The 23,767-nt window shown below is 37.1% G+C and overlaps 1 protein-coding gene across 1 annotated transcript in view; it reads left to right on the forward strand.

The window, feature by feature from the left end:
- kcnk13.L (potassium channel, two pore domain subfamily K, member 13 L homeolog) overlaps window positions 1–15,365 on the forward strand; it is a 47,018-nt gene extending 31,653 nt beyond the window's left edge. Inside the window, exon 2 of the mRNA XM_018230412.2 lies at window positions 11,813–15,365. Coding sequence (XP_018085901.1) covers window positions 11,813–12,705 — 893 coding nt within the window. The 3' untranslated portion in view covers window positions 12,706–15,365. The remainder of the gene's footprint in view (window positions 1–11,812) is intronic.
- The last annotated feature ends 8,402 nt before the right edge of the window (window positions 15,366–23,767 follow it).

Below are 23,767 nucleotides of genomic sequence, written 5' to 3' on the forward strand. Positions count from 1 at the left end.
CATTGAAAATTTGCATTTAATTGCCTATTCTGTAACATACTAACAGTTAACTTAAAGGTGAACCCCCCCCCCCTTTAAATAGCACTGTGACAAAATTGTGTTCTAATTTTTAGGCAAGTTTCAAGTGCCCACGCCCTGTTGCGTGCCTCTGAATACCTGTAAATCACAGGAGGGGGTGTGAGGGGCATGAAGCAAAGAGGTCACCAAATACACAATATACACTTTATTTGTTTTCATTTAAATAAAAAATAAAATGTTTACAGATTTTCACATTGTTGATTAGTGTCATTGATATGAATGCCTTCTGATTTAGATATAATAATAAGAAATAAATATGTGTGCATTATATGTATAGATATATATATTCATGTATTCATCTTATTTGCTACATTTCTCAGCTTCTGAGTGCTCACAGATCTTCAAGTGAAATAGTTCTGATTGCTCAACTCAGTCTAAATTGCTTTACTGTTATCATATCTCTCCTTAATATTTGTTCCCTGCTGTGAGTGATCAGAACACATTATCTGATAATTTCCCTGACAATTTTCTTTCTCTTTAACATACAGAAAATACTTTAATTCTTGTGATTTATTCCATATACCTGCTAGATTTTCAGGTTCTCTCTTTCCCTCTTTGTTAATGTTTTTGAAAACGCTGCATTAAGAAGCGAAGTTAATTCCTTGACGAGGATTAATCCCCAGATATGCTAAAATGTATCCATGGAACATGGAAATCAGCTTGAATGTGTTCCAGATCTGGTATGTTGTACCCTTACTAAATACACTGAACATACTTTGTTCATGGTTAGACCCAGGGTTGCCACTTTTCTGTATTTGGGTAACTGGACAAAGGGAGCATGGGGGGGTGGAAGGATGATATCAGCAGGCCACAAAGGCCGAAGCCTAGTGCAGCAATGATCTAGTGCTGGCATGTTGCCTGCATCTAAAGTGGGGGCTGGGTAGGAGAATTTCCACCTGCCCAGACCCCAGTGCCAGTAAACAGCAGTAGCAGGGTGTAGTAGGTGAGGGAGGGGGTGTGCTAGTGGTAGGGGGTGCAAAGGGGGGATACAGGCAGGGTATGCAATTGGCCTAGAGGCACACCAATTTTGAATCCGGCCCTGGATGTCAGTAGGCAGGATGATGCCATTTTTGACACTGCGGTTAAGGGGAGCTGGCAAAATTTTGCCTGGTTTTTAGAGCTCTGAAAAACAAACAGCCAGTTTTGAACCAAACAGCACAAGTGAAAATTGGACCCTAACGAGAACCTGGGTAGTTTGTAGTTGTATTTCACACAAGATTTATTCACTCCGTTTGGAAGCCAAATTACTCAAACTAATTCATTCCTAATTCCTATGGACAAACTAAAGATGGATAAAAATGGAAAAAAACAGAGCAGGCTCTTTTATCCGTAGATCAGGATCACCGAATATTGCTACTGTAACTTAACCTGCCCACTCAGCCCCTTCTGAATCACAGCTCAGAAGGTTTAGAAGTGCTGGACTGTGTTTGGATTTAGATTATGGTGTAAACTCAAGTTTGTGTGACACACCCCTGCTGAGTAATATGAAGTATGCACAATATTCTTACTAATGTTACAGAATGTCAGAACTGGATCCATGTTCCCCCCTCCCCAACGCATTATTTTTACTTAGTCACCCAGATCCTCCCTTATTGCCTAATTGAAAGTAGGGTTGCCACCTGGCCGGTAAAAATGATGGTTGATCCCAATGTTATTAATAGGGAAAGAAGATAAATATATAGGAAGGCCGGTATTTTTTTCTGGAAAAGGTGGCAACCCTAATTGAAGGATAGGACAGTCTGGCAGGGTACAGTCATTATTACTGCTGTAAAGAAAAAAAATCTTCATTCGGCAGTGGTATTCTGTGATAGTGCCTGTCCCACGAGGCCCATTAAGAGCCCACGCGTTCCAAATTACACCACTGCTGTCCTGCAGTTATAAAAACCTGTGTGAAACAGAACATTTAGCCATTATGTTAACAGTTGACTGTACCAGGCAGTAAATATTTATCTCCAGATAAATGCATCTCCACTGCACAAACCAGTCTGTGTGGTGTGACCTTACTACACATGATCTGTTAGTAATATGGTTATAGGCAAAATAGATAAATGTTCTGTTAGACAGATATGGCACATTTGTAAGTGTTTAGTAACCTTTGGAAAATGAAGTAAAAGCTTTAAGCTTTTTTTGTTGCCTTTTTATTTTCATATGTTAGGGTTGTATTTAATTATATTTGTTTTTATCTTTATTTATTTGGGTTAATATAAGCCATATTAATGTCCATCATATGAACTTACGTAGGATTCTTAATCAGACGTTATAGATAATTTAAAGGAACAGTTCTATATAAGAACTTGGTAAATAGATAGCCTATTCAAAATAAAAAATGTTTCTAATATAGTAAGTTAGCCAAAAATGTAATGTATAAAGACTGGAGTGAGCTGATGTCTAACAGAACAGAACACTGTTTCCTGCTTTTCAGCTTTTCTCTAACTCTGAGTTAGTCAGCGACTTTAAAGGAGAACTAAACCCCCTTGCTAATAAAAACCCCTACCCTCCACAGTCCCCCCTCCCTGCTCATTGCAGAGTCAGCGCAGCGGAGCTCTGGTTATGACCATGTGCCCCCCCCTCAAATCACTGATTGGTAACTGCCTGGTAACCAATCAGTGGAAACCAAGAGAGCTGCAAAGCAGGAAGTAGTGTTCTGGCTGTTTTATTAGACATCCAGTCACTCCAGCCTTTATACAACATTACATTTTTGGCTAACTAACTATATTAGAAACATTTTTTATTTTGCACAGTCTATATATTTACCTTTTATTTATTCCTTTAAAGAAAAGTCTGGAATTTACAGATGCCTGATTTAATATACAATCCCGGTCTTATTCTGTGGTGTTTTCAGCTACATTGCTGTATTACATATCCCCATGCTGATAAATCAAGTACAAATCTAAAACAGCTGTTCACTCTGAAATAAGAAACACCAGCTAGCAGAAATGTACTTCCTATAACCCAAAGCACTGAAGGGTAATTTAGTTCTCTTTACTTGCCCTTCTATCAGTAATGTATCAAGCTGAGGGTCATTAACACATTATTTAATTAACAGGTTACTACAGTTCCAATGAAATGGAAAAAAAACAGTTACCCTCTTTTTACTGACAAGTAATGTAATTAAGCATGATTCTCAACTGTTTAATTAAAGTTGAATTCACCTTTTGATTGAATACATTTTTATTAAAGTGAAGATTTGTTAAATCTGATTTAAAAAATTATTTGTTTCCTAGGTAAATGTATATTAGCTCCTTTATACTTTTAGTTCTAGTTACATTTGCTATTTTTGGATGATGGGAACATTCATTAGCAGACAAATCTTGCCAGTACTTGAAAACTTTTTAGGAGTTTTAAAAAGTAGTAGTGAAAATGTAATTTAAGCTTCATCATACTGAAATAAGAAACTTACTAAATATAATCAATTAAAAATTCTGTACTGTTTCTGTTAAAAAAAAGTTACACAATGTCCCTCTCAGTATCTGTCTCTCTTCATTCTTTCTTCATGCAGCAGTCGTAGTCAGGTTTTTATTGATGGGTAGGTGTAATACATCATTTAGGGGGCTCCCTTTCCTAGCAGATAAATAACTGATTCCAGTACAAACAAAATCTAACAAAATAACTCCAGCACATACGTCCTGCATGTAGAGAGACAGGATTTCTGGTGATTTTATAAGAGTGAGCTCTAATACATCTAGATTAAAAGAGCAACCCATCAAAGCCTATAGTAGCCCTAACTGTCAATCAAAATATGACTTCTGACTAAAGAGAGAATGAAGAGAGAAAGATGCTGAGAGGGGATAGTAAAAATAACATTATTTTTTCAGAAACGGTGTAAAATTCTTAATTGCATATATACAGGACATTTCTTAATTCAGTATTATAAAGCTTATATTAAATTTTCATTTTCACGATTTTCCAAGTTCTCATTTTAAGACAGTTATACCAGGGTCAGTATAGAGCCACAGTAGCACTGGACATAGCCACAAGTGTAACTACAACAGCAAATGGCTTCAGCACCAGAGTCACCAGACAGGGAACTGGGTTGAATGATAAGAGGCATTTGCAGCAGTACAAAAAGAAAAGTTATAATTATGCTTTACAGACAAAAGCTGTGTATTGCTTCCAAAGCTAGAGACTATTTTAATTTTCAAAATATCTATAGACTATGAATCACTTTTTTTATAAAGAGCACTTTAGATGATAGACTTATTGAGGTTTATCTGTGTAGCTTAGAGGGAATTAAAAACAACCTATAGACAGAGATACAAACTAGGTCTTAATTTCTGCAAATGAGTGTATTCCTGAAAAAGTATAATGCCCTGAAGTGCTCATTTGTGAGACTCAAAAACTGGGCTCTGTCAACTTCAGGGTAGGGCTACATGGACGTTTTCAGCGCGATCCGACGCGCTGCAACAAAACAACGCGGCAAATCGCATGCGACGGAAATAAGGTAAGTGAATGCATTGTCTGATAGTGTCGCAGTGTTGATCCGACGTGACACGACTGTCGGATGCAGACGCAGTGTGCAGCATCTGCATCCAACAGTCATGTTAGATGGCTGCTGCGACTTCATCAAACATTTCCATTACTTACCTTTTTTCCATTGCATGCTATTTACCGCCGGCGTTTTGTTGCAGTGTGTCGGATCATGCCGAAAACGTCCATGTAGTCCTACCCTAAGGGAAAGATCCTAGGGGGAAATTTAAGGGTGAAGTGGCCAACGCTGGGGAAAATTTGCCCCCTAGTGTTTAGCTGTTAGGATAAATAAGTTTAACTTATTTACTTTCTTTAATAAGCCTTCAAACGGTTTGGGTTGGGAGAAATATACACATCTGTCTCTTAATTTCAGTATCATTAAGCAAATGCAAAAAAAAGTTGCAGCCTCAATGTTTTGATGTTACTGAAAAAGTTGCATTCTGCATTATATTACTGCTCATGTAAAATTTCAGAATGGAATATGGAATTGGTATGTGCAGAATTCTCAGTTTATTTTAACACAAATGTCAGTTGTTAGTTATTTACAAATTATACGTCACATAAGTCTAACCTAAAGCTGTTAAAACTGTCAATCACAACATCCCTATGTTAGCCTTTGGTTCAACAATAGCTGGAGGGCCACAGATTCGACATCCCTAATGTAATTGCATCCACCCCAAATATGGGTCCCAGCCTTTTTGCTTTAAGCCCTGAGTCTACGCATATGCCATGGCAGTCAGAAATACTTGGAAGGTGCCCATCAGCAAAGTGCTATAATGTCAGTTCTGAAATGAATATGTTAACCCACTAATGAGATTTCAATGAATACAATAATTGAATTTATAGCTAAAATGCTACATAATTAGGGAGAGATGGGGAATCAGCTATTGTTCCATTTGCCTTTTTTAATTGCTTTCTCAACCATTTCTTAATTTATTTAATCTTTCTAACAAACCAAGCTGAGCTTTTTGGCCAATTTTAATTGCAGATACAAAGAGAAAGATGTTATCCACACTCCAGGGCACAGCAATATGACTTCAGAGTTCCACATTAACTTAACTTCCACATTATTTATTTTTTTGATCCTTTCATTTGTTGCTGGATTTTCAGATTGAAATCAGTCTGTAAATTAAAGGGACGCTGTCATGTCACCATAGTGCTCATTTATGATAGCAAAGTGCAGTGGGCAACTAATATTTTGGAAGGAACTATAACGTGCGAGTGTGTGTGTACATTAAAGGGGTGGTTCACCTTTAAATGGCCTATTTCTAGCAACTTTGCAATTGGTTTTCATTATTAATTTTTTAATGTTTTTGAAATGTCTTCCTCTACTGACTCTTTCCCAGCAGCCAAAAACTATTGCTCTATGAGTATACAATTGTACTGTAATTGTTATAGTATATTACTGATCTTCCTATTCAGGCCCTCTCCTATCCATATTCCCGTATCTCATTCAAACCACTGCCTGGTTGCTATGGTAAATAAGACCATAGCAACCAGATAGCTGTTGAAATACCAAATAGGAGAGCTGCTGAACAAAATGCTAAACTGAACAACCAGAAAAAAGAAGACCCATTGCATATTGTCTTAGACTTAGATTATCAATATCGACATCATGCTAAAGGTGAACATCCCCTTTAAGTGGTTGCATATTGCACCAAAATATTTTGTAGGGATTAAAATGCAGCCTACTCTGGAATTACTGTCATGTTTGTGGAGGAAGAAGCTCCAGGGTTCATTTGTGTGAAAAGTTGAACTTGCACATGATTCTTAGTTACACTTAGTGCAACAGTGAGAAAGTATTATGTATGTTCTGGTTCTAATTATGACTGTATATATAGTGTATAGAATCCCTGCCATAAAGCAAGAAAGGGGCTTCTACTGTTGGTCAGACAGGAAATACAATTTGTCAAGTAACTATAGCTTTCTGTACTATACATTGCTGTATATTGTATTGCACACCTTTTACATACAGAAGTAAACCATTTTATGATCACAGTTCTCTTTTAAAACAAGTGGAATGACTTTGAAATCATTAACTGCTCTCAGAGACGAAAACATATTTGTTTACTGGCAGCGCAGATAATTATTATCCTTTATTTAGTATGGCTCCAACACATTTACTCACAACTTTTCAGAGATTGTTCATCATTCATATGAGTACCTTCTCCAGTAAAGCTTAAAGCCTAAGATAATTTAAATCTGATACATACTGGAATTGGGTTTGCCTGCTATCAAAGCAATGCACTATACACCACTGTCGCAACCCCTATCATTTCCTTCTACCTCAATCTTTGCCCCTTGGCTCCAACACCATGTTCTACCTCCACTGTATTGAAATGTTAAAATGCAGTCCGTTCCATACAGTGTTTGTAAGGCTACTTCTAAGCAACTTTTCAGTTGGCCTTCGTTTTTTCTTTTTTTGTAGTTTTTGAAATATTTGCTTTCTTTTTCTAAATCTTTCCAGCTTTCAAACGAGGGTCACTGACCCCATCTAAAAACAAATACTCTGTAAGGCTACAACTGTATTGCTTTTGTCAGTTTTTATTACTCATCTTTCTACTTAGGCCCTCTCCTATTCATATTCCAGTCTCCTATTTTAATCAATGCATGGTGGCAGCCATATTGCTGATATTGCAGATGTGAGAGCTGTTGGATAAAAAAATGAACTAACTCAAAAACCACATATAATAAAATTCTATGTGATCTGGTTTGAAAATGGTAAAAGCAGTAGATCCTGCTGCTTTGTTGACTGGTAGGGGTCAGTCTCATAGAAGGGGTCTAGGATAGCAGGACATCATCTGAAATTCTATGATCCACCTTGTAAACGTGGTGACTTGTAAACAGGTCAATGATTTCTTACTAAGAAAACAAGCATAAAAAATTTAAAAAAATGGTGGTTATCAAAGTATTGCTATGTTATTTATGAGCGTCAAAATAGTAACAAAGACCTGAATGCATTTTGCATTTATAATTGAATCATAAATACGTTATCCCCTCAATCAATATACAATTACAGCATATTTTCAGCCCTGATGTTCTGTGGGTAGGGATGGCATATGAAAAGGATATTTGGGCCCCATAGTGAGGAAATAATAAGCTGATTATTATTAAATACAAGCAAAACAAAGCAACAGGAATGTAATTATATTTTCAGCTTTTTATATTTTATTTAGACAAATACAAAAGAAAATCTATAGTGTCCTATTAAATAGCCGTAAGAAAATTATAACCAACATTGTGCGTCAGCCAACAACCGGTACAGCTAGTAATTTATTGGGCTCCTGTCTCATCTATTGTACATTTCTCTGAGATAATCACAGGCTACACATAGTTGATATAGTTGTTAAAAAACATTCACTTTGGTCTCCTATCCTTTGTTACATCTCTTCTTGCCGTCAGTGGCTTAATACTATGATTGTCAGTTTTGAAAGTTTATGATTAGTTGGGAAAACTCATTATGCTTCATTAAAGGGCAGAACCAGACACCGCTTATGTATATATGTCAAGGAAAGAGAACTAAAATGAGTCATTTTTTACACTGCATATAGCAACAGCATAATTCTATTAGCACTTAGAGTACCATAATACATTGTTACATAGTTACATAATTAAATCAGGTTAAAAAAAGACAAAGCCCATCAAGTTCAACCCCCCCAAATGATAACAAGTGCAGAATAATTGTATTTGGGGCTTTCTATACCCTGATACTAAAGGGGTTATTTACTAAAATACAAATTTATTTCATAATATTAATAAAAAAATAGCTCAATCAAACTCCCATGCTTATTTATTAATTTAAAAAGACTCTATTAAATCGGCTTGTTTTTTTTCCCGATAAAACACAATAATTTCCACTATAATTTCAAACTGGGATAGGTGCCTCTCCCATTGACTTATACAGGACCTCAATAAGTCTGCGATTGTAGATTTTCAAATTCTGGCTTTTTGCAGCATCGGGGTATAATAAATCTTGAAAAAGTCTAGTTTTTGCCAGAAAAATTTGAGTTTAGTAAATAACCCCCTAAATGTTCCCTGATTGTGCATACTGCCTCAATTGTAAATGAGAGCCATTCATTCATTTCTTTTACGCAATGTGCCGGTGTATCATTATTTTTGGAGGCCCTAAAAAAAGCACAAAGGATAAATGGGAATCTCATAGTTCTAATAACGTTGAATGTTAATAGTGATCATTATAATATCAATCAATAAATATGTAACTTGGTAACAGGGCTGCCTGGAAACAACATTTAGTTTGCCTCATAGCACTAGAGTCCTAGGAACATTTCCAGAAGTTTGTATGTCATGTTTGTGCTTGTATGGGTTTCCTTTGGGCACTCCATTTCCTCTCACATTCCAAAAACATAGATTTAATCGGCTCCTGGTAAAATTGACCATAGTTTGTATGTGATAAGAATCTTAGATTTTAAGCCCCACTGGGACAAGGACTGGTATGACATGGTATGGAATATGTAACTTTTATAGAAATAAATTATAATATTGACCTTGTCACAGAAAAGCAACTAAAAATAGTCTGCAGTACTAACCTGCTGGACCCCCTGCAATCTGGTTTTAGGCTTTTAATGCTTGAGAATTCTCAGTTTTTTTTCTTAAGAGAAGTACCATATATGTTTATGTTGCTGTGATACGTAGAATAAAGAGCCATGAGTCACAATGGCTCTTTAATGTAAGTCAGCCATTTAGATACTTAAATGCTGGATACCTTCTGAGTATAACTCAAGCCTTCATTGTTAGAATTGCCAACATTGTCATGGATATTCCTGATTGTCAACTTTCTCTTATTGACCAGGACCTTGATACAACCGTGTGTATCATTCCATTATCATTCAAGTTCATCAAGTTACCTTGATAAATCCACCTGCTTGCCTCCTATGCAGTCCAGGGTTACCAAAAATACCTTTTTTATATATTGTTTCTTGTATATCTTATATTTCACATTGCCACCAGACTGGAAAATCACTTCCACATGCACCTCTGTCAATACAAGAACCTTCAGTTGTTTAAAGACCTTCTTCCTAAATGCCCCATTCCCCCTAATATACAAATAAACATTAAATATTATTCAGTCTCTTTCTATTTCTAGATTTAAGTTGATTTTAAAATTTCATCTACTCGGTCAGGTAATTTTTCTTAACCTGTACCAATACACTCATGCTGTGATTGCAGTACTAGGTCAACCCATCATCCGCTTTTATCACTCCTATTGTTGATCCATGAATGGAAACTGTTTGCGTCACTTATTTTCTCCTATTTTTTATTTTAAAAAATTCTGTCATGATTTTTATGGTGTCGTTTTTATTTCTAAATTACACTGTTTACAATGCAAATAATTCACTCTACCGTGTAAAATTTCATTCCTGAACCAGCAAGTGTATTTTTTTTAATTTATAATATTGGTATGTAGGCAGCCATCTGAGGTCATTTTGCCTGGTCATGCGCTTTCAGAAAGAGCCAGCACTTTAGGATGGAACTGCTTTCTGGCAGGCTGTTGTTTCTCCTACTCAATGTAACTGAATGGGGTCGCAGTGGAACATGGGTTTTTACTATTGAGTGCTGTTCTTAAATGTACCAGGGAGCCATTATCTGGTTACCTTCCCATTGTTCTGCAGATGGGCTGCTGGGGGGGGGGGGGGGAGAAAGGGGTAATATACTCCCAACTTGCAGTACAGCAGCAAAGAGTGACTGAAGTTTATCAAAGCACAAGTCACATAACTGGGGGCACCTGAGAAACTAGCAATATGTCTAGCCCCATGTCAGATTTCAAAATTAAATATAAAAAAGGGATTTTGAAAAAACATGTTTTCCCATGACAGTATCCCTTTATGGTATACATTTTAAGTGCTACATATTACACACTTTTCTAGCATTTCCTAGCTCCTTGTCAATCTGACATTCAGTCCTACTTGAGAGCTCTGTTATTGTGGAAGTGCATGGAAAAGTGCAAGGTATTTGTCATCCAGGTATTTGTAGTTATAAAGCATTTGATGGCAAAAATGAACATTCTGGAAAAATTGTAGAGATTACGAGGCAAAATAGACAGCTAAAAAGGACTGCACTGCATTCCAGATTGTAGGTAAAAGCACTAAATATTGTGAGCAATTTGTATAGAGACATTACAACTCTTCCAGTTTTACAATAGGGAAAAGAAATCAACAAATTGGGGTAAGTGGGAATGAAATGGTTTGGAGCTTTTAAGTCTGTCCTGAACTCAAAAGATTGATTTCTTCTTTCTAAATATACTGTTTCCTGATGCAGAGATACATGGAAAAATGGTATTCGACAGCCAGCGCTATCAGCTTCTTTTGGCTTGTTGTGGGAGTAATAACTTCTAGCTCCGATTTACCATAGTCTTTATAATAGTTATTTATTATTAGATTAATAATAGTTTATAGCTCTCCATTTGCAGCATTTCAGCCATCTGGTTGCTAGGGTCCAAATTACCCTAGCAGCCATGCATTGATATGAATAAGAGACTGTAATATGAATAAGAGAAAGATGAGTAATAAAAAGTAGCAATAGCCTTACAGAGTATGTGCTTTTTAGATGGGTCAGTGACCCCCATTTGAAAGCTGGAAAGAGCCACAAGATGGTGGCAAATAATTCAAAAACTATAAAAAAAAATAAAGATCAATTGAAAAGTTGCTTAGATTGAACCATTCTATAACATACCAAAAGTTATTCACCCCTTTAAGAAAGGTGATAGTGCTCTGCACTGCTATAGGGAAATGGTGAGAACAACCACCCCAATGAACACTCGTCGACTGCTCACACGAGTGAGACCTGCTATGTTATGAAAATGTTTCTCACAGTTAAAAAACCTATTTTTATTAAATACATGAAAATATTTATGTGACTTGTGACAGCAACTCCCTTGACAAGTCATTCTTGAGTCTCATCCCTAAAAGCCCAAAACACATTTTATTGCCTGCAGGGAATGGGAGCAGTGGGACTTGGAAACAGTAAGTTTTGCATTCTTAACGTCCCTACTACAGCAAATACAGTGCTGATGTGCAAGAACCTGTGATTATCTGCCCTCCTAGCTTTGAGCAGATACAAAAGTGTGACAATTATGCTAATAAAATTTGACATTTGGTTACATCCCTATATAAATATGCGCAACCTAAATAAATAAGTGGTAACGGTATAGGTTAATTCTCTGACATGTTGCCCTAACTGCTTTCTTCTTCAAGCATGCAAAACCACCTGTCTCTACTGTTCTTTTAAATGCTGTTTTTTTCTTTTTTAGGTTTTGGTATGACTACTCCAGCCACTATTGCAGGTAAAATATTTCTCATCTTCTATGGCCTCATTGGCTGTGCAGCAACCATCTTGTTCTTCAATCTCTTCTTGGAGCGACTGATCACAGTAATTGCCTTCATAATGAAATCCTTCCATGAAAGACAGATAAAAAGGAAGGGGGGCCTCCCTCCTGAAAGAAGACGGGGATCAGGAAACTCAGAAGTAGACAGCCTAGCTGGTTGGAAACCCTCTGTATATTATGTGATGCTGATTCTTTGTGTAGCATCAATTATTATATCCTGTTGTGCCTCAGCAATGTACTCTCCCATTGAAGGATGGGGTTACTTTGATTCCCTTTACTTCTGCTTTGTTGCCTTCAGCACAATTGGTTTTGGAGACATGGTCAGTAGCCAAAAAGCCAAATATGAGAACCAGGGGCTTTACCGATTTGGTAACTTTATCTTCATACTAATGGGAGTTTGCTGTATTTATTCTTTATTTAATGTTATATCTATAGTCATTAAACAATGTGTCAACTGGATATTACGGAGATTAGAGTGCAGATGCTGTCAGAGATGCCAAAGAAAACTTTTTAGGCCTAAGAGAAATGTGGTTATGCCAGGAAATGTTCGAACTAGAAGGAACATCTCTATAGAAACAGATGGTGTGTATGAAAGTGAAACAGATGGACGGAGGATGTCTGGTGAGATGATCTCCATGAAAGACTTCTTGGCTGCCAATAAGGTCTCTTTGGCTATCATGCAGAAACAGCTTTCAGAAACTGCCAATGGCTGCCCCAGACAAATTGGCACAAGTTCCAGGCACAATGGATTCTCAGGTGGTGTAGGGGCATTAGCAATTATGAATAACAGATTGGCAGAGACTAGTGTCGACAGGTGAATGTAACTAGTAAGGATTCCAGTTTTCTACTGATAATACATGCTAAGTGCCATGTTCTGGGTTTGTCATTTTTTCAGTTGCAGAATGAGAGCCACTGGAGGTCTTTTGAAGATAAATCTCTGTGTATGCCTATAACATGTCATTCTTCTGCTCTTTAACACTGTTAAAGGTGATCCATCGTTGCAAAATACAGTTATTTCTCCAAACAGCTACAGGATGCAGAGATGGGCTGAGACACCAGCACAGTTCATCCCAAAATATGCCTTCCCCAAAGAACTCAGGAGCCAGATGGGCATATAACACAGGTAGTAAACGGACACATAAACTCAACCTTGTTTAGCAAAACATTTACCTAGTGTAAGCATCTTTCACCATTGTGTCAATGTTTCTATCTTTGTGGTCATCTGCCTCATTCTATTTGTGAGTTGAACTATATTTGCTTATGAAAATGGGTAGCACACTCTGATCTTCCCTGCAGTATGCGTGGTTGGTTCCTTGGTATTTGTGGAAGGCACATTCTGTGGCATAATGTGTTGTATCAAGGAACACTTTAAACATTGTTTAGTTAAGAACATAAAGCACTGTGACTCATATTTATTAAATTGGGTGCACTGGGCTAAGCCACTGCACAGGTATGCTCTTTTGCAACCCAGAATTCTGAATTTCAGGCACGATTTCAAAGCATACCTAGTAACCTATCTGCATAGTACATACAGCACCTTAAACCTACCGTACCATATATGTTGCATTTACAGGTTTCTAATTGCTCTTTGGGGCTGCTCCATGTTGGCTTTGCACCTTATGACTAGTACCCAACTGCTGCTACTAGTACCCTACTTGATGGTAAATATTTATAATCCTGCACCAGAACAATAAATAGGGCACTTTATATTCCAATTTATAAATGACCTGACCCTGTGTGTGATGAGAGCACAGCTGACGTGGAAGCCTAGAGAGTTAGTCAAGGAAACTATTTTGACAGATCCTTTTTCTATTAAACGCCACAATGTGGTAAGTCTGGTCCTTCAGGATATAATGTTTACTGATATTTCTCCAAAGGAGAATAAAGTAAGCACCATTTCACATCATTTGTGAGAAGATTGTGACTCTGCCCTTTGCACTGTTTGCCCATTTGTTCCAAGACAGACCCCCATGTTGCTGCTACATGTAATGGGACAATGCTGCCTTTTCTTTTATTATTTGTGAATTGCTTAGCCAGCATCACCCCAGACACAAAGCCCCTTACGGCTCCCCTGCCTGAGCCAAAAACCCCCTCCAGCCCCCGCGCCTACCTTCTTCCTCTTGTGGCCGCACCGGGGGCCAAGGATAGAGGTCGGAAGCCTTGCCAAAGGCTTTACGCAGGGAACGTGGCTGGGCCGTAGCCGGGATTTTTCCTGGTGTCCAACCAGCCCAGTCTGAGCTTGTGTTTAGCATTTATAAGCTGCTTCCTTATAAGTTGTCAACCTTTTTTATTAACTGTAAATGTTTGTATTATTTTATTTGTACACACATTTCAGCTCTGATCATAATCTTCTTTTTACGAAAACTGCAATAAGACATTATCTCTTGAACTGCACTGACTAATCACCTCCTTAAAGCTACAGTAGATCTACTCATTTGGCAAGGTGGCAAACCATGTGCAGAAACACTGGGATGAAGTCCTTGCCCAAATTTGATTTTTAAATCTGCTTGATAGATATCTGGATCAACCAGGCAGACCATATGTCAGGTATTTAAGGGGAAATCCCCAATGCATGGATGGGATAGTGGCGAGTCTTTAAGGCAAAAAACTGTTTGGGAGCAAACTGGACAGACTAGAGCAGGATAGAACAGGACCAAAAATAGACTGGAAGGGGAACAGGGCAAGGGCAATGGTGAGCGAGAGCTAGGGACAAGCCACAGTACTTAAAACAATCACTGAATTTAAATATTGAGTTTCTCGGCTGATTTATAATACACATGTAATAAACAATATAATAAACTAAGGTGTTCAGAGTTTTTGAAAAAATCAGGGTCATTTCAAATAAATGAATTGCTGATTGCATTTACATTAAATGCAATCTGTGCAGTCTTTTTATGTGAATTTTCTAGAAGTGTTCACAATTTTTCACTTGATGTAAGTGTACCTTATAATAGGCTGACTTTTTATTGAGCAAGATGAGAACCAGTAAAAACTCTTACAGCAAGGCTTAAGTCTTGAGATTTGTTTGCTTTAGATTTGTCAGATAAATATTGATACATTTTTGTGGCAGCTCTGTTCAATAGCTGATGCATAGGCTACACTGTGACATTATTGAACAATGTAGAACATATAGTACTCATAAATATCCCGCTCCTCAACACGATAAAGGAAAATACAAAGCTTCACAGGAAATGGTTTAAATGTAAGTCGAAAAATATAGTCTGGGCACATTGTCCCTGTAAAAACTCTATACTGTCATTGAAAGTGAGCTACACTGGACTGGACATAAATTTATCTTCGTTCCATAATTTGTGCTATTTGTGTTGAGCTGAGCATTTGGTGCAAGGATAGTGGCATAATTAAAATTTTGTGCTAAATCTCAGTTTCGATTAAAGTGGACCTGTCACCTACACATAAAAAGCTGCATAATGAAAGTCCTTTGCAAATTAAATATGGAACCCCAAAATTTATTTTCATTAAAACATTCATACCTGTTATAAAGGTGTTTAAATATCTAAACTGTCAATCAAATATTTACTGCCCGTGGCATAGAGGAGGGGCAGTCAATTACTTTCACTTTCCATTCAGCACTTCCTAGATGTCACTGCTCTCCTCACATTCCCCCTTCCCTCCTCAGACTCTATAATTGTGTAGCCAATGTGTATAAGAAACGGATCCGCACAATGCAGTTGGGGAATTTTCCCTTTTATTCAGCCACCAAACATGTTAATGTTCAGCGTGTGTGCGGATCCGTTTCTTATACACATTGGTTGCTAAGGGACCCGGCCGGGTCAACGGAAGGAACGCACCACCAATTGCAGGATTGGTGAACTACAGGTGTGCGGTAGGAGAATTACATTGTCTATAATTGTGTAGGGCACGGCACATGGACATTAGGTCCCCCATTCTGGTGCATACACAAGATTTTGGGGTGAAACACGATTTCCCTTCATGACCGTGTCCACAAAATGGCAGCTGCATGCTTGCTGTGATTGTATAATTCCAAGGCAGAAGGAAACAAAATTGAAATAATAAATACAGTGTAAGTAAAGTTTATTTTGCTCAACTAACATGATAGAAAAGAATTTGAAATTATTTCTTAGGGTGACAGGTCCCCTTTAAATTACCTCATTAAAGTCCAGATAGGGGAATTGGGTAGAGGCTCTGGCCTAGCCACTCGCCAGTGAAATAGTCAAAAATAAATGGAAAGCCAATACCTTGTCTGCTACAAACGGGTGAATCCCAAACTTTATTCCATGGTGCTCACAACACTTCAATGTTCAAACGTTTCGGGACCGCATGGCCCTCCTCGTCACCTCGTCACCCGTTTGTAGCAGACAAGGTATTGGCGTTCCATTTATTTTTGACCCCTTTAAATTACCTCCTGTGTATGTTTAATGAGCAGACTTTGGTAAGTGGGGCTCTACTTTCAAAATGATTTATCTATATTGATCCTTTGTTTGTTTAAATAATTTAGAAAAATTTGCAGAGTTATTTTTGTGAGCATTTAAAAGAAAAATACAGCCTTGTTTGTTCTTGTCTCTAAAACAAGAGAATGGATGTAAACGTATATGTCCTAAATGCATTGCTTTATTGTTAATCTCTTCAGTATTTAAATGGGACCCGTCACCCAAAAAAAATTATTCAAAATCCTATTTTATCACATTAGTCAAGCAAAATGAACTTTAATTACACTATATAAGTTATTTGAATCTTGTTTCCTTCAGTCTGGGATTTCAAAATTATAGCAAGCAGGCAGGAGCCATTTTGTGGACACTGTCATTAAGGCAAGTCTTGCATCAGGTCAGAATCTTGTTTGTGCACCAGAATGGAGGACCCAATGTCCATTCCCATGCCCTGGCTACACAATTAAATAGTAAAGAAAACAGGGGAATGTGTGGAGAGCAGTGACATCTAAAAAGTGCTGAATGGAAAGTGAAAGTAATTGTCTGCCCCGCCTCTATGCCCAGGGCAGCCAATATTTGATTGACAGCTGAGATTTTTAAATGAGCTTACAACAGCTATGAATGCTTTAATAAAAAATAGAAATTGGATTTCATGTTTAATTTGAAAAGGACTTTTATTATACAGATTTTTGTGTCTGGGTTTTAAGGTACTTGAAAAGGAAGCAGATAATTCCCACCACACAAAGGGTCAAATATCCAAGTCAAAGCCTGCCAAATGAGTTTTTCTTTACTATATAAAAACAGATGAATTGGACATTCCGTAAATTATTCTTTGGTAACGTCTCCCATTAATTCTAAAGATTTGTGCCATTTCTTTTGTCCATTGTGCTTTTTTCAATGCACCAACAGGGCAAGCCTATTGAATATTATTATATATGTCTGGTAATGTGGTAATGTGGGGCATATGTAATTACTGACTATCATTCTAGGAAAGGTGTTAAAAAAAGGAGCTCAGATTAAATACTTGCTTATCGACCATGTGATTACTATTTTAATGCACCATATAGCAAATTATCAGTATTTGTAAGATCTTGGTTTTAAATTTTTCTATAGCAGACAATCAAAAGTCATATTAACAATGTTCAGAGCCAAGATTATCAGTAACTAATACATGACTGTGTCTTGGAAACATGTACCCTTTAAGGTCAATTAGTCATATAATATATCTTAATTGGTATGTATTGGCCATATTAACTGTGGCTGGCTGTAAAATATCAGTGTATGGATATATATATGTATATGTAAGCAGAAAAAGTATCACTGACTTCATTATATAATATATATAATAAGATGTTGATATGCAACCAGGAACAATGTTGCTGTTCTGAGTAGACTAACAGGTCACACTGAGAAATGTAATAGACTGAGCTAGGGAAAAAAACATTTCTATACAAACACAATATTACATTTACTGCATAAAGATTCCCAAGCATTCACGTATGATGAGGCCAGCTCTGACTTTACAGACAAAGAAAAGAGATCCTCTGCACTTACCCATAATCAATATGCTAAGGACATGTCGTGCATTAAGCTAACAAAAATGTCCTCCCCTTTAAACACAGCAGGGATTGTTTGTCCATATATTGAAATATATTTAAGTTGACCAACTACACCAAAGTCATTCCTGGTCTGACCAGCCCTACACTCACTTTTCTGATTCATTAAGAAGTCTAATGTTTCATTATATATTTTACACAAGTTTTACCTTCAATGTGCTTGCTTTCAAGGTTGGAACTCCTAAATGGTTGCCCTTTTATTGGTCACCACTGGAATCACCTGATTGTAGTTGGGAATGATGGGAGCTACAACATGGAGTTCCTGTATAAACTATAGCAAACAAGAGAAAGTTGTCACAAAGTTCCCTTGTTTGCCACAGCTTTGACTTTACAGCCTGATCTCACTGAATCTCTGGACACCCTGTGAGGTAGAGGTTTGCACAAACTTCCCTGGATAGCATCTGATGCATCTAGAGCCATAACAGGGATCATTTATGAGTTTTCCATGTACTTTGCTCACTGCCCAGGTAGGAAATAACCTCTAATATTTACTGCTAATACATCTTCTAGTTACATACAGTATATGATTTGCTGACAGAGCTGTAAGACAAAATGTATTTTATTTTTTAATTTATTTTCCTTTCTGCATAGATCTGCTCATTTGACACATTATCACAATAACAAGTTCACCTGTTTCAATTAGCCATATATGTGGATTGATTGCCTAATCAAAAATATCTAGCTATACATTTTGTGAATTGCACGCATTTTAAAAAAGTGTGTGGTGGTGGAGTCTTTTTTAAATTTTTTACATTTCATTCTGAAAAATCACCGCAATGACAAACTCAGTGTTAGATATAAATAATTGGGGAGGAAAGGCTTCAGCAATGCAAACATATTTTATTGTAGCACAATTTATTACATACCTCACTCATGACTTTTTGTTAAAACGAGTACTTTGTTATATTATTATAATAACTTTTCCTAATGGTGTCCTGCTACTGCTAAAGAGCTAACAATCAGTAGCAAATAGCCCAAGTAATCAACCTTCCAATCTACCTTAAGTTTTTTTGTCTTTATCCCCAGTGCATCAGCCTCCTGGCCCCCTCCCCAACTGCATCCCTTTGCTGTCCCACTTTCTTACATCCAGAATTAAAAAACTTTGCAGCAAGATTTTTGGCTGCCTCATATGAAACATTTTTATTTTAATATTGCCTCCATTATCAAATTGTAAGCCCTCAGACCATATAATGGTAAAAAAACATATAAAGACAAACAGGGTCGGACTGGGTCAGCGGGACACCTAATAAAAACCCAGTGGGGCCTTCCAACCCAGTCACGTACCTGCCAACCCAGTCTTGCCCCCTTTGGAGGGGTAGTTGTGACTGAGGTGGGGGGGGGCCTGCAGAAGTGTTGCGGCAGGGGGCCCGGAGGTGGGTGGGGGCCTTTGTGGTGGAAGCCCTGTGGGTCTCCTACCCGCCAGTCCGATGCTGAAGACAGATTACTAAAACATTAGCAGTAAATGGTAACTTGCAAGATCATTTGCTTATCTTGAGATGTGAAAATGCATCTTTGTAACTTTTTTGTAAAAAAAAATATTCATCACTTTTTGTATAACTATTACCCCTAATGTTTAGGTCTAAAGCCACTTCTTAAACTTAAGATCTGATGGTTCCTTACTGAAAATTACATGTGACGTTGCCAGAGTGCATAGTCTGTATGAGCAACAAACTTCTTGTCTTATCTTTTCTACAGAAGAGGGATACATGCCTACAATTTTATTTCTATTTTGCTGGTTTTAAGTAAATCGTTCCTTTGCTATTTTTTTACAAACACACATATAATATGTAGTAGTGATAAGTCCAAAGCAACTGGACTTGCTAGGTAATCTTGAAAAATGTCACCATTCATCTGACTGGTATTTTCAATAAAACAACTAAGTGTTTTTGAGATTGATTAGCAAGTCCAGTTGCTTTAGACTGTTCTCTATTAGATACTGTATAATTATAACATGGATAAAAGAAAACCTTCATAAAAGCACTAATATATACATACTCTGATAAACCGATGCAAAATTATATACAAAATTCAGTCCAAATACTAGGGGCAGATTTGTTGCCATTTAAATTTGAGTTCTTTTCACAATTCAAGTTTTTACAGCTAAAAAAAAAGTAATGATCACAAAGACTTCTGGATTTGAGTTTGTGAATTTTGATTATTGAGAATTATGAAGTGCAAAAACACATTAAGGGGCCAATTCACCAAGCTCAAGTGAAGGATTCGAAGTAAAAAAACTTTGAATTTCGAAGTGTTTTTTGGGCTACTTCGACCATCGAATGGGCTACTTCGACTACGACTTTGAATCGAAGGATTCGAACTAAAAATCGTTCGACTATTCGACCATTCGATAGTCGAAGTACTGTCTCTTTAAGAAAAAACTTCAACCCCCTAGTTCGCCACCTAAAAGCTACCGAACCCAATGTCAGCCTATGGGGAAGGTCCCCATAGGCTTGGCTAAGTTTTTTTGGTCGAAGGATAATCCTTTGATCATTTGATTAAAATCCTTCGAATCGTTCGATTCGAAGGATTTAATCGTTCGATCGATGGATTATTCCTTATTATACTTTTTGCGCAAAATCCTTTGACTTCGATATTCGAAGTCGAAGGATTTTCATTCCCCAGTTGAATATCGAGGTTTAATTAACCCTCGATATTCGACCCTTGATGCATCGGCCCCTAAAACTTGAAAAGACTAGGCTAGCTAAAAGCTAGCGAGTTACTGTAGATGTCAGTGGGAGTTGTATTTTTAATATTTGAGTTTTTAGATTAATTAGAAATTCATCAGACTCGTTGAAAATGAAAGGTAGAGTGCAATTTCACTGTGTTCTAGTTTCCGTTAATGTTATAAAGGGATTGGGATCAAAACTTAGAATTTTGCTAAACTTGCCTCCCTGTGTGTTTGCATCTATTAGTGGTCTCAGCAGGTAATGAAACATTATTTATCCAAACTTCCACGATAGGCACAAATAAAGGATAGAGAAAACTATTTCTATAGCTAAAGGAGCAAAAGAACCACTAGTTCATCTCAACTAGCGAATTCCTTTCATAACATTGTGCAGGTACCAGAAGTGTCTGACATAATTTCTAATATTGCTATGGCTACCATTGCCTTGGATTCCACAGTGGCATTTAATTAATGTGTAACACCACTGACATTTTCTCACTGGGTATCCAGCAGTTTATGAATTATCAGCAATTGATTGGTAATGTACAACTGAAAGCAATAAGATGTAATCCAACAGAGCAAGCAGAGCATGTATTATTTCCCCTGTATCCGTTGGCTGAATGTTTTTGACATTTGAATGAATTTGGCAGCCTGTGACACATTTATTTTCACCATTACAATGGTTTGTAAATTATAAAACAAAAAGGGAAAATAAATGTATACAAAATATGCTATTTTTCTATATACTAAAAGAAAGTTGTCAAATAAGGATTGTTTGGCAGTTTTAGTATATAAAAATTAATGATTCGTGTACTATTAGCTTGTTCAGATCAAGCTACTGGAATTAACATTAAAGAAATAACTTTGGCCTAATCTAGGATGTATTTGTTATATGTTTTTCTGCATCATGGATACCCACCCTGAGTTCTTTATCCTTATAGTAGCATTATTGGGATGCTTATCACCATTCCCAGGAGGCCTCTTCTCCTCTACACTAATTCCTGTCCTTCTCCATGCTGAGACTTCTATCCTACCTCTACAACTGCTAGGCAAAATGCCTTGTAGCGCCCTCTTCCTTCTTCTGACCTAAGGATACCATAGGTCTCATCCTCCCACCGTCAGAAGATAATAAATAAGTAGAGTAAATGGTACAATAATGATATTCTGTTTAGATAAAACATAAAACAGTGTTTTAGGGGGCATATGAGATTGGTTTTGAGACATCCAGCAGGGGTAAAATACCAAAATAAAAACATCAAAGATAACAGAAAGAAGACTCTTTTTTCAGGAAGAAGTGCCGTATTTGTGGACCGTGAGCCAATAAACATTAAAAATGTAAGGTATTAAGGTACTCAGGAATATATTACAGAGATCTGTAATGTGCTGTTTTCCAGATGTTGCTAAACTACAGATCACAGCGTACTCTCTAAGGATATGTTGAAGTCCCAACCAGCACAATTAAAATGAACTGTGTTTCAACCATACATCTTTATTAACCTCCAGATAGATTTCCTATATTATATGAATTATTCATTCTGACTTGACATAAAGAAGGAGGAGATTGCAGATAGTGGAATCATAAACCATTCTTTAAGACATCAAGGGGTAGATTTACAAAGTGTTGTTTTTTTTAATTGGTAATGATGTTTAAAACTGGAATTTAGTTAGGAATCCCAATTCAACTTTTAATAAATCTCCCCATTCTTTTGAATGCATTGCATAAATCCATATTTGCTTTCTACGTTAGGCTGAGAATTGGTTTCATCCATTTTCCTCGTCATGGCTCTTTCTTTGCAGGATTATATGTTCAGTTAAAAAAATGATTGGCTCTTCAGTAGATCTTTTTTGAATTGTGTTTATTGTGTATTCACAACTTCAGCTGAACTTCAATCTGCATTATGATTCATCCTGTAATCACATAAAACTGAAGTCGTGACAACTGGAGTCCGCTTGTTACTAATGACAAGGATCATTTAGTTTGACTTCCATCATTGTTTCTTCCTGACTGTCTTACTGTTGGTGGAGTGCTGATGTATATTTATGGATTGGCCTCTCATTAATTCTTCCACTTAGACTGACTTAAAGATGCTTCAAGTGTGGAAGGACTCAGCCTCACTGAAAAGTAATACTGAGGACCCCACCTTCCGTAATTATAAAATGCAGACGAGCAATGAGAACCCATCTGGCCTCTTGGTGGATTTCTTCAAGATGAAAGTGGCTGATTGAAATGGAAATTATAGTCTGGCCTGCTAGCCTGTGATTGCAATACGTCATGGAATGAGAAGCTATCTACAAGATCATTGATGACAAGTGTAACTTGTGCCAACTGCATGAAAATAGAGGAACATTGATGCCTTATTCACTAAATAAATTCTATTTTCAGAATTAATGTTGTATTTTATAAAATTATTGGGCAATTATTTTTTTGGCAACAAATGTTTTCGCTTGACCTCATGTGAACATACAGAGATACAATAATTAATACAGATTTGTAAAGTTAATATATTTCCAGTTATTATTACCACCTCTTTAATAGCTATCTTGTCACAGGACATTTTTAAGCAAACAAAGAATCACACAGAAAAACACAATATTAGTACATTCTATTTATCCTGTACCAACTTATATTAACTGCACAATATCCTCTGAACTAGACTGTTAGTAAACACTTTAGCTGCCAAGAGAGCTTGACACCGAGAGGATAATATAGCTTAAATTCTTGAAAGAAAAGATGCTAACATAGATATTTGGGTTATTCTTTTATGTCTTTTTTTTTACTTTCTTACTCCATTTTAAAGATTAGCATTTTTTTCTGCTAATGTCAAACTTTGTCTAAGAGCTGCTGTGCTGCTGGTTCAGTGGTTAATTGAATATGCAGGAGGTCTCTCAAATGAGTCTCTCCAATGAGAAACTTAGCAAAGCATTGTACGTTTCCCACTGCAAGGTAAATGTGTGTGAGCATCGGGTCTCTCGTTTAGCTGATAGGATATGAAAAATCACTAGAAGGGGTGTTCTGCTGCTGCCTGAGGCAGCAGTCCTTACTCCCCTCCCATACCTCTCTTGTGTTGGGTACAACGGAGACTTGCATTGTTAGTGCAGAGAGCACAATAACACTCTGCACAACCTACTGAAGCTTTTCTGGAAAGCTGACCAATTTACCCACTGCAAGGGGGACTGAAACCCACCTATGTGT

The sequence above is a fragment of the Xenopus laevis genome, chromosome 8L (assembly GCF_017654675.1).
Source record: "Xenopus laevis strain J_2021 chromosome 8L, Xenopus_laevis_v10.1, whole genome shotgun sequence".
Lineage (NCBI taxonomy): Eukaryota > Metazoa > Chordata > Amphibia > Anura > Pipidae > Xenopus > Xenopus laevis.